At 40.0% G+C, this 11,520-nt stretch overlaps 1 protein-coding gene across 3 annotated transcripts in view; it reads left to right on the top strand.

The window, feature by feature from the left end:
* The first annotated feature begins 1,124 nt into the window (after nt 1-1,124).
* Nucleotides 1,125-11,520, top strand: part of anks1b (ankyrin repeat and sterile alpha motif domain containing 1B) — a 166,092-nt gene continuing 155,696 nt past the window's right edge. Inside the window, exon 1 of one of the 3 annotated variants that reach the window (XM_072455120.1) lies at nt 1,125-1,592. In XM_072455120.1, the coding sequence (XP_072311221.1) occupies nt 1,471-1,592 (122 nt within the window). In that variant the 5' untranslated portion in view covers nt 1,125-1,470. The remainder of the gene's footprint in view (nt 1,593-11,520) is intronic. The other 2 variants (XM_072455119.1, XM_072455122.1) reach the window with 2 other exon arrangements.

The raw sequence follows: 11,520 nt of genomic DNA, 5'->3' as shown, positions 1-11,520 counted from the left end.
AAACTTCTGTAGCAATGGTGTTGTTCTGGTTTAATGATACCCGAAAGGTCAAATATATCCTTAGGTGGTATTTGGTGTGAAAAGTTTGACAACCACTGACACATGTAAAATAAATTAAAGGTGTCTTATCTACTTCCACGCAGACCACCTGACACATTTACTTTCAGATTAGTTTACTTTCTATTACATGTCCATTCCTTTTAATCTGCTCACAATGATGAAGGGTTGGGGCAGTTTTTGTATGAAGCCATTGACGGTAAAGGCCGGTGCAGGTCCGAACATGCAGTGGGGCGCGTGAGGGGGTTTTGGGTGGAGCCGGTTCCCAGGCTGTCAATGCACACTTAAATCAAATCAAATCAATTTATTTTTGTAAGGCCCAAATTCACAACAACAGCTGCCTCTGAGGGCCACAGGGAGAAATGAATCAACACTGTTAAAGCACGAGCTCAAACTTTACACATATTCTCCATTCCCACATCGGGGAAATTTATTCCTTAAGCCTCATGTGATATTTCCAAATCTGGGGAAAGCGTGATGTCTGTGCACAATAAAGAAGATGCTATTGTGTAAAAATAGGAAAATATACGCGACTTTTTAAACATCATAACAAAGACTTCACTGGTTGCTGCTACAGCATCGTTATCCACGCCCATACTCTACTGTACTAACCTCAGTCAAGTGCGTCACAGCACAGACACGCGGCTCATCCGGAGAGTTCTTTCAACATAAAAGACTTTAGTTTGGAACATGAGGATCATGATGACTGGAGACCTAAACGACATACACTATACCGCATATTTGTCCACAATATAACTTATTGAATGTCCTTGAGTCTTCATTCTGATCATCTATATTGCCCTTTGCATCTAGACTCATACGATTTATTATTGAAATCTCTGAACAAAACATAACCGTTTGAAACTTCGAATAATTAAGCCAAAAAGCTTCTGTTTTGTACATAAAGATAACTGTGTTGTGCATGCCAGCTCAAAATGAAAAGAAAACGTTTATCTTTTAAACCCTATTCTAATTCACATTATACCTTTGCGTTAAAGCAGTTGTTTCATGCTAAAGGTGACTTCCGGATGCTCGCCTCCTCGTGCGCTTGACGCGTCTTGGTCCACGGTGAGCGGCGTCAGTGCGGAGCAAGCAGAGGCTGAGCCTGGGACCGGGAAGAAGCAGTTTGTGGTGGGCGAACAGCGCTTCAGAGCCAGCCTCAGTCCTGGTCCAAGCACACACCGGATCCACGGGAGTTTTCTTTGTTTGCCGGGCTCCTCACACTTTGCTCTCACCTTGGAGGGATCGCATCTACAGCCGCCTCTGCAGCGCGCTCTCAGGCGGCTGCATGCAGCCACAGAGAGACCTGTGATGCCTCCCCGCATCACACACTAAACAGGGGTCGGAGGTGCCGGGATTTATGGGATATTATTGGGATATCCATCGCTACGTTGTAGTAAACTTGTGTCCGGCATGGGGAAGGAGCAGGAGCTGCTGGAGGCTTCCCGGACCGGGAATGTGGCGCTGGTGGAGAAGCTGCTGAGTGGTAAAAAGGGGATACTGGGCTCTGGCTCCCCTCTGCCCAACCTGCTGAGGTAAGAGACAGAAGTCCTGCATCTGGGGAATCCAGGGAGTTTCCCGAGGCCAAACTCACCACTACTTTTTCAGATTAAAAAGCCAATGTATCATGAGCCCACATGCCATCACTTCTCTGCTCAACACACATTAACAACAGACTTTTACCCTCACACAAAACATCATGTGAACATTTCATTGTCATGCCTCACAGTGTCCTGCTGTGTCTGTATCATGCTGCATGATCCAGGTGTAAAGATGCTTGGAGAGTTGAGCCCCAGCACAGCTCTGCACAGACTGAGGCAGGTTATTCACATCACATCTATGCGTTTCATTTGGTTTGGGTTTGAGAACAGGCAGTTCCCCAGACTCCAGACAATGACAGCTGTCTCAACGTGAATTTCTTAAAACAAGGGCATAGCCATGCCGCTTGTTACATTAAAATGCCTGTGCACCTCTATGCCCTCTGTGAATACTACACTAGTCCAAAAAAGCCACATACAGCAGACACAGAGAACACATGGTGCACACAGGACTCACTTCTACACATTTAACACCAAAACTCTGTCATAAACACACTAAGGACATGCTGTCATCCTCACCTGTGTTCATGCAATCCACTGTTGAAGCATTCTGGCTGTAGTTTTCTTCATCAATGTGCTCTAAAATTGCCCAGACTAGTCAAAGCGATTAATGTTAATGGTTGTGACGTGTTGTAACCTTGAACTATTTTGGTGTAGATTGTATTCCTGATTGAGAAGCATCGTCACCTTGTCCGAAACAAACACAGAACTTAAAGTGTTGCTGTGAGAACATGTGTTGGTTAATCCTGCTGTCCTGCGCCTTTGCCTTCTCTTTCCTCTCCTCCGGGGCAGAGCAGGTGATTAGCTGATCAAAGGCGATGTGTCCAGGAGAAAGAGCGCCTCAGGCCCCTCCAGCACTGCCTGACACCACATTGAGGTCGCAATGTGCCCCTTTGAATGCCAGCCATCGGGGCTCAAAACTTGGTGTTCTTACAGCGGTCACCACACAATAAAGACTGTTAACATTTAACTACTGTGCAATTGGCATTTGTGGATGGAGGAAATGTTTGTTCTGCAGTGTTTGGTCATTCTGTAAAAGAACATTCAATAACAAACTCCTACTTTAATGATGTATTTATTGTTCTCCATCTCAATTGGCTTAGTTTACGAAGCTGCTTTGGAAATATATTTTTTAAGAGTTTACAGACAGTTTTGAGCACAGATGCCCTTCCTAACATTCTGAGTCATGACTGGTTTAATAAAATAACTTCCTTCTTCAATAGATGGTTTCCAGTCATCCATTGAGCCATTGTTCATTATTCAGACAGTTTCCTTTGTAGACATTGTCAAAAGAAGCTGTTTAGCATCATGTTTTCATTGTTAGTTGGCTCAGTAGTACTAAACCGCATGCATACTTTCATCATCCTGTCTTGAAATGGCATGTTTGTGTTTTCTCTGTGATTGTCATTGAAGGGCTGTGTGTGTTTACTCCGTGTCAAAATAACACAAGGCCTATTGAGAAGACTGGTCAAATCCATTTCAAGACGGATGTTATTAGATTTAGTAAATGACAAACTGAAGTTATTACAATGTGGATACCAAGATGTTGTCAAAGATTGAGTCCTGGTAGTTGACAGGCCTTTCATAGTAGTACACAAGTGAGTATACATGTGATGTTTCTGTCTATGGAGTGAACTATAGACCATTTAAAGGTCACATTCTGATTAATGCCATATGACGATGGCACAGCCGGGTCAGGTCTGTGTAGAAGTTGTTTTGAAGAGTAAAAAGACTCCATTCCGCAAGTAAAGTTGCACACTACAGCTTTTAAGGTGTGGTTTTGTTTGTCCTTCTTGAGGCATGGTGTATTCTCTAGACCTCTTTGTCCTTCTCTAGACCTCTTTGTCCTTGTTTAAGCCCGTCCTGGTGTAGACCTTATTTCCTCTCGTTTTGTGCGTTTTAACCTATTCAAGTTAAATTCCAGAATGTTGACATTGTGCTTTCTGGTCTGAGAACGGGTTTTACAGTGTTACAGAACATGTGTTAACCTGTGGGGGGGCCCAAGTACACCCGCCCATAAAGACATTTGTGCATTAATTTAGGTCAATTTCCTACAGCACTCCTCCTGCGGAATAATGTGACTCATACAGGCGAGAGAAGGTCATCATATGCAAACTTCATGGTTCTAATCATCTCCATCAATGCATACTTTCCCATCTTAAGGCCCGTAAGCCATTCATAGCATTCCTAAGTCATGCGTTTTAGCTTAGAATCCTAATAAATCTCCCTCCGGGTCATGATATATACACGTCTGAGGTGTATCCGTTGGCGGTAATGCTTCTGTTTCGTGGTGTGGGGCCGGAAAATCAATACTGGATGATGTCATTGCCATTTAGTGGGTCATTGTTTCCTAGATGAGCCGTGGAGTGTGTGGTGGGCGTTGAATAGTTTGTCAAATTAAAAATGGAGGACAATTTCTTTTGTATGCCATTTGTTCATTTTATTTACAACTGCATGTATTAATTACGGTTTCACAAAACAGTAAAGAAGCTTGAAGAAAAGCAATGTTTATTGGCTCGAGTCATTCCATGGAATGGAACGCTCAAACAGCTCAAAAACAAATAACTTTTTGCATCTAGAGATTGAAATTTTATAAATATAAAAAAAAAAAAAAATGATATTCCTTTGCGTAACACGCCCTCAAAAAGGCTTAATTTCCTGTTTTTTCAAGGACAAGTCACAACTAATAGAATTGATCTGCGAAGCTCATATTTCACTCACTAGTGCTTTTTTATGGTCTGATTGGAAATAATTAATACCATGTAACAAATTTACTCTATAGCGCCCCCTACCCATTGTGTGAAAAACTCAACATTGTCTGATTTGTTGAAACTCATTGTTTATATTCTCCTCGAGACGCCATGAAAAAAGTGAATTGCAGATATTGTGTATTTTCACAATTGGCCAGCAGAGGCGCAATGAATGCCTTCACTTCCTCTTCCTCTTTTATTTTGATGGAACATTTCTTCTCGTGCGGTGGTCTTAGCATTAGTGTTAGCATCAGCATTAGCCGCGGGTCTCGGTTGCTAGGTACGGGGAGGAGAGGGTTTAAAGAATAAAGTCTAGGAGAATGTAGTGTCGGGGCAATCGCGATCAAAACACGGTCGCACGGGAAGGCGGTCGCGTGGGTGGCAAGAGCCATCATCGCCGCTACCGCGGCTTTAATTAATTAATTATTTTTTGTCTGATTTCATCCCATTCGTAGTAATACATAATAGTAATGATAATACATCAAACTTGTATTGTGCTTTGTTGGCCTATTTCAATCCTGTTATCTTATCTATGATCTTATTTTTATACTTTTGGGCTTGTTACTGTTCTTACTGCAACTCTTCCTGTGCTTTACTGTTACCTCAATTTCCCCACTGTGACTGAACGGTTTTCTTAAATTTAGGTGTGTAATATATAGATTTACTTTAAGCATAATCCTGTTTTCAATATACCACTGTGTTTGATTCTTGCTGTGTGTGAGACAAAGTGATGGCTGTTGAAAGCTGATGCACTAAAGAGTCACCATTTTACACATGTTTGCTGATCTTTTCACATATTTTAATAATGGTTCAAAGGGAAAGCCCAGTTTATTTTAAGTGTCTTATTGTCTATGCATGCAAGCAGCCGTGCTCCTCCTCTTGCAAATGAACAACCTGACTTCCTATAGGTCAAAGATGTTGTGTGCTTGGCTTATTTTTATAGGCAATACTTATTATAAATTATTATACATTTTACAATGTTGTTTTCTCTTTACTTCAGTGGTTGTATTTGAATATTGTCGACTGAAATAAACAACTGCGAATAGGCGTGGCTGATATTGACAAAAATGTATACCTCTATTTTTTTGAGGAACATTAACAGTTTGTGAAAATACTTAGTGCAAAGTGTTAAAACTAAGCCCCGTCCATCAAACATGGTTTTTACACCAAAAGAAACGTTCCTCGTCTCTACTTTCATTGAAAACAAGCATTTTATTGTACATCAATCCTGTATTTGAAAACCCCATAGTTTTCGTCAGAGTTTTAAGCATTTAAATGCAAAAAGTGGAGAAAACTAACTTTTGTTCAGTTTTGTTTTGCTTTGTTTTTAATTTGGGGTAAAAATATGTAAAGTATTTAGGCTTATAATATGAGCTCTACGTGACAAAAAGAGCAATGCAAAGAAGATAATTGTCTTTTTTGTCTTCAAACGACACATTACGGACCACAAGGGGAAATGAATCTTCCTTTTTATGATGCACAGATTATATGCAGCTCTACATGCACGAAGAAATAAACTAGTTTTACTTACTACTACTTCTTTAGGTCATGTTGTTTTTTATGTCCCTGTCTCAACGTCCCACTCCTCTTTCCCAAACTCTGATCCAGTGTCATGGTTGTTGTTGTTTAGAATATCAAATGTCTGCTCCAAATCTTACTAAACAGCAACATTTTAGTTTTGCTGGAGATAATATGATAAAGAACAGGATGTTGCACAGGCAGGGTTTCCCCAGCCCAGGGTCCAGCACGTGGATCTAAAATTCTGTATCTAAAATATCTGGATAGGGGATTACTATCTTAAACCTGTCGTGAGTTGGACTATTGGCTAATCCACTGGAACTGCAGCAAAAAAAATCCTCCACAGCCCAGAAAGCATATTTTACTCATGGAGTGCAATCTATTGTGAAAATTAATGATCTGAAAGTAGGCAAATTCACCAAAAAATCCAACATTTGTGAACGCTGTAGGTCAACATCAGCCGACCTACAGCGTTCACAAATGTCGGATTTTTTGGTGAATTTGCCTACTTTCAGATCATTAACTTTTGTCCGGTTCAAAATCCTTCAATTTCAAGAAAAGCTTCTAAATTGCTCTACTCTAGCAGTTTTTGCTCTGATTGGTTCAAAGTGAGTAGGTGGTACGCGAGTCTGGGTGACTTTCAGGCCACACTACTATCGGTTGTAGCTCGCCGCTGAAGGCGACATGCGCTAGCGAGCACAGCCCATTGACTTCTATGGACAGACATCTTGCTCCCCGGGGGCTTGCTCCAGCCTAACCTGGTCCAGCCAGATGAATTCTCACAAAAAATATGCTTTATTGTGCAACCCTCTACATGTAACATTTACTGATGTTGACAATTCAAATAATGTGACCTTGATAAATAATAATAATAAATAAACACCTGGAAATCATTGTTTTAACTTCAGTTTGTGATTTTATTTAACTGTCAATTATGTAAACTGCAATGGCCTTAATTAATTAATACAAAATTATTATAAAGATTTAGAATTGTAATGAGACGATGGTAAAAGCTTTCCCCAAAATTAAAACTCAAATTAGTTTAGTTAAGTTTAGTTACAGAAATCCTCTTATCAATCTGGAGCATGGTCAAAAAATCTTTCTTCTGCGCATGATAATGAGTAAATCCCAGAGTGCAGAAATAATCCACAATCTCTGAAACTCCGATTAAAGTTTATAATAATAAGAGTTTAGTAGTGCATGCTGGGTATCGTGGTCATGTATTGAGTGAACATGTGGTGGGTAAGAGTGCGCATCATCACGTGATTATAACGGTAATTGATAATTAAGCCCTTAAGATGGAAATTTCCGTTCGTGGCAAGACCTAATTGAGATTTACGGTAATTATCCGACAAATGTGAAATGTCTGTAAAATGAATCTCACAAATGCAAAAATTCAACTTTATACACCTCATTTGAAAGTTTATATCATAACTTTTTATTTTTAATCTGCTCTTAAAAAAAGCAGATTAAAAAAAGAAAAAAACTATAAACAATGAACTTGATATTCAAATTTAGTATATCTTCAAAATAACATTCACAATATTATCTACATTAAGAAGTTTTTCTATTAGTTGTGTTCTTTGATGTTTACTTCTGTACCTACTTTGTGTTGCAACACTGGAATTTCCCCATTGTGGGACAAATAAAGGCTTATCTTATCTTATTTCAATTTTTGCCAACCTGCGAGCCAACAGCATTACACATAATATAAACTCATTAACAGGGCCCTGCGATTTGTGGAGAGTCCAAAACACATATATATGACTAAATGAGAGCTCGATAAGTTTAGGGAACATTATATCTAGGCAAGGCAATAACATCTTCATGCCACCAGAAAGGTTACACAGTGCACTTGAGACTTCTCCATGTGTGACGCCACCGTCCTTGCCTCACTTCGGATGGTGCACTACCCAGACAGTGTTGTGAAAGTGTGCGTGTGTGTGTGTGCGTGTGTGTGTGTGCGTGTGTGTGTGTGGTGGGTTGAGAGCGCTAAAACTTCATTTTGAGGGACCATAAAGCAGGGCAGAGGTTACATGTCTTCTTAGGAACTATAGATAACAAGCAAACACATCATCCTGACACATGCAGCCTGCTCACATAGGGTTGCATCATGTCATTTTGGCTTAACGGTTTTGGACGCAACACTAGTTTTGTTAAGATTTTCAGCATTTTTAACAATGGCGGTTCACAAGTCTAACACGCATAACAATGGGCGCTCATTCTCAACAGTTCGTATTTTATTTGCTGATAGTGTTTCGAAATCACACTAAAATTGTTCATTTTTCCCTGTCAACATTTGGAGGTTTCGGGCAGCATTAGCGATAAGTTATTGAATCCGTTAATGTGCTCCTGAAACCCGGGGCATCGTCAGTTCAGAAGCAGAATGATTCTAAAAGGTCCTTGCTCCGTGTTGTGAATGCCGCTTCTCTTTGGATAGCAGAGGGCTCCCAAAACTGTTTTATTACCAGAGAGGTCGTTTAGTTTATTTATTCTCTGGCATTTTTAGCTAATTCGCTTAATGCATTTGGTTCACTTAGTCTTAAATGTGGCAGGAATCCGAGATATGCATTATCTGGATGACTGTCTCCTGTAAGATCAGTCTGTGTATTCTGAGTGTCAGGGCCTTCTTATATCTCCATTAGGGCCCAGGCCAAGCTTCTCTTACTTCCTGCCAAGAAATCAGAGCTCCTCTCTCGCCAACACACACATCACATTCCTCTTTGTCTGGATTTCAATCTGAATCTTTCTTCTTTCTTTCTTTAAAGCAAAAATCTCAAGTCAGCTCCGCTCATTCTCTCTCCATCTGTCCTTGGATCTAGTCAATGTCTTTTTGCAGGATTCTTCTGGTGGTACTAGTATTTAGAGGCATTCTGGTTTAGTAATGGCTAATTTTAATTTTCAGTTCTCTTAGTAATTCAGTTTTGTTTAGTAATCTGGTAAAGTAATCAACGGTTTAGTGCTTGTGCAGGTTATACACAGTCCAGAAATAATCCTTATAAGAGACATAATATGGTTCCTCTTCATACTGATAAGCCCCGCCTCTTCATACTGATAAGCCCCGCCTCTTCATACCGATCGTGACAACAAGAAGCAGATTGTCGTTTACATGTTTGTTTGTTTTTTGAAGTGGCTACGTGATATTTATAATGTATCACGCAGAGTCAGAATTTTTCAATCAATCCCAACTGCTGTAAGTGGGCTACAGGGATGTGGGCGGGGATAGGGGGTAGGTGAAAACAGGTTTTTCTGAGCACTCGAGCCACAGTTGCATGACAATAGAAAATACAACTTTGAACAAACTAATGGTGTCTAAACATCGTTGTAACAATGTTAAAAGCCCATTAAAGTTGATTTTGCATAATATAAAAATATATTTTCCTGAGATTGCTTTTAGTGTGAAAGGTTTGAGGGCCACTGGTTTACTCGAGTCTGCAGCAAAGGAAGGCGCTGTATGTTTACACATTTCTCCTCTCTCCTTCTATCTTATCCAGATTAAGTCTCCTCTCTGTCGCCCTGACTCTGTCTCACGTCTCACACAACATCTGCCATCATCAAGTGGAAGAGTTTTACCCACAGTGCTTTGCGTGGCATAATATGTAATTAGGGGGATCCATAGTTCCACATAGAGCTGGAGCTGTAATCGTTTAGCAGTGGAAAATAGAGATGGAACGTGGCACAGTTTTCACTCAAAGAGACGCGAGAACGTGACGAGATTTTGGCCTCTTCAATTTTGGATTTATTTTATATTTTGCTGTCTGTGTTGCTCTGAACCCTCTTTTTTTGTTTAAGCTAAATATAAACACATGGGAACAAAATCTCACAAGATCATTTTCCACATGTGTGTGCGCAATCTTTGCAATTTCATCTCATGTGGTCGACGCGCTTTAATGTGCCCCAGATCTTTGTCAATGACATTGTCTTTGTATAGTTTTTGTTCATTTTAATGTTTTGCTTTTATGCCAGTACAGGTTAAAATGTCAATGGATGTCATAACATAAAATGTTAGCGTTATGATTATTGTGTGAAGAAACTTTGCGATTCTAGCATTCGGATGCTAATCAAGTCCTCAGGGAAGAGAAAGAGAGTGAGCCAGGGACAACAGGGACACAAGGAGACTTGTAGCCCATTAAAGGACTGATGGAAAACAAAGAGGTTTAGTTTCTGTTGAAACCAACAACACTTTTCATCAGGAGGTCCCGCCCAGAGTAGGATAAATATCCGAGTTCCCCGTCTGGATTCGCAGATTGAGAATGACTCCTGGATGAGGGTCGAAAGGTTTCTTTTTTCAAAAAACAGAGTCCAGATGACTACAACTGAATCTTTTTCTACTATTGAGATTCTACTATTATTCACCATTATTGACCAAACAACTGTGAAATTTTAACTTCACCAATATTTTACCAATTAACATTCTTTGCTGTGACCAGATTAGTGAAATCAAATCTTATAAATGTTAAAGTAAAGTTAATGTGACATGAACAAACGGAAACAAAAGCACTTAACATTTACACATTTACTTTTTTGAAGACCTGAATAATCACAAATGTTTATTAATTGAATAAATCCTGAGTCCAAGGCCATGTTTGAAGTTCAGCATTTCCCTTTTATCTATGTTCTGTTCCAACATTTCCTTGTTTTGCCGAAGGGTCCTCACAATGTCAACTATGTTGTTTATGCCGAGAACGCGGCTTGAAGACTGATGTAGACTGTGAACATACAGCCTGGTTTATCAGTTTATCAAGGTCGGATACAACACTGCTTAACCACTAACTATATGTGCTTGTGTCAGCCCCTTGTTCAAGTCTTGCATGTAATTTGCGCCCAAAGCAGTTAAACGGACAGATTAGACTCAAAGTAGTATAGGTAAATACAGTCATTACACTGCAATGATTAAGATTCAATCAAGATGTATTTAGAAATGTGCTCTATTTGATCTTTGGTAAAATAATTCCCTGGTATTACATGAAGGGCTCTCTGTGTTGCTGCTGTTGAGAGGCTTCAAATGAACATTAATCACAGTCTATGAGCGATCTCCTGATTTATGGCTGTTCTCATGTGCTTATGTCACTTGTCAGCTTTGACATTGACCGTGTCTGCGTGTGTGGCCTCATTAATTGTTCCCTCTGATTGACTTCTCCTCTCGTGACACTGTTTACAGAGCTAACCAGGAAGTGACCGGTCAGCCTCCTGTGAGAGACACTATTTCACAACAAGCTTTGCACTCGCTATATATGATGGTCTTATATTATTTATCGCTCTCATTAAGTGCGAGTTCAGGAGGATTCACTAGAAGTTCAGCATATTATTTTAGTCCACCCACTCAAAGCAAACTTACTGGTTCCTGCATGTATGACATATTAAGCAGGATGTCACATGGCAACATCACCACTGAAATAAAAAGTAGAATAAACATTGCCTTTTTCTATTGGATAACAAAGATCTTTTTATAAGGTGTGGCTTGAAAACTTTTCAGGAAATGTCAATAAGACCTTGAATGGTCCGGGACAGGGCAGTATCCATAACCCTTTCATTTCTTGTTTTAAATGATCAGTCATTGAGTTGTGTTGAGGGGTTGTGGGTAAAAGACTAGAGTT

Source organism: Eucyclogobius newberryi, unplaced genomic scaffold (genome assembly GCF_026437365.1).
Source record: "Eucyclogobius newberryi isolate DKJ021-1_F unplaced genomic scaffold, fEucNew1.0.hap1 SCAF_2, whole genome shotgun sequence".
In the NCBI taxonomy this organism is placed as follows: domain Eukaryota; kingdom Metazoa; phylum Chordata; class Actinopteri; order Gobiiformes; family Gobiidae; genus Eucyclogobius; species Eucyclogobius newberryi.
Note: the sequence above shows the minus strand (reverse complement) of the source record. Positions and strands in the feature narration are given on the sequence as shown.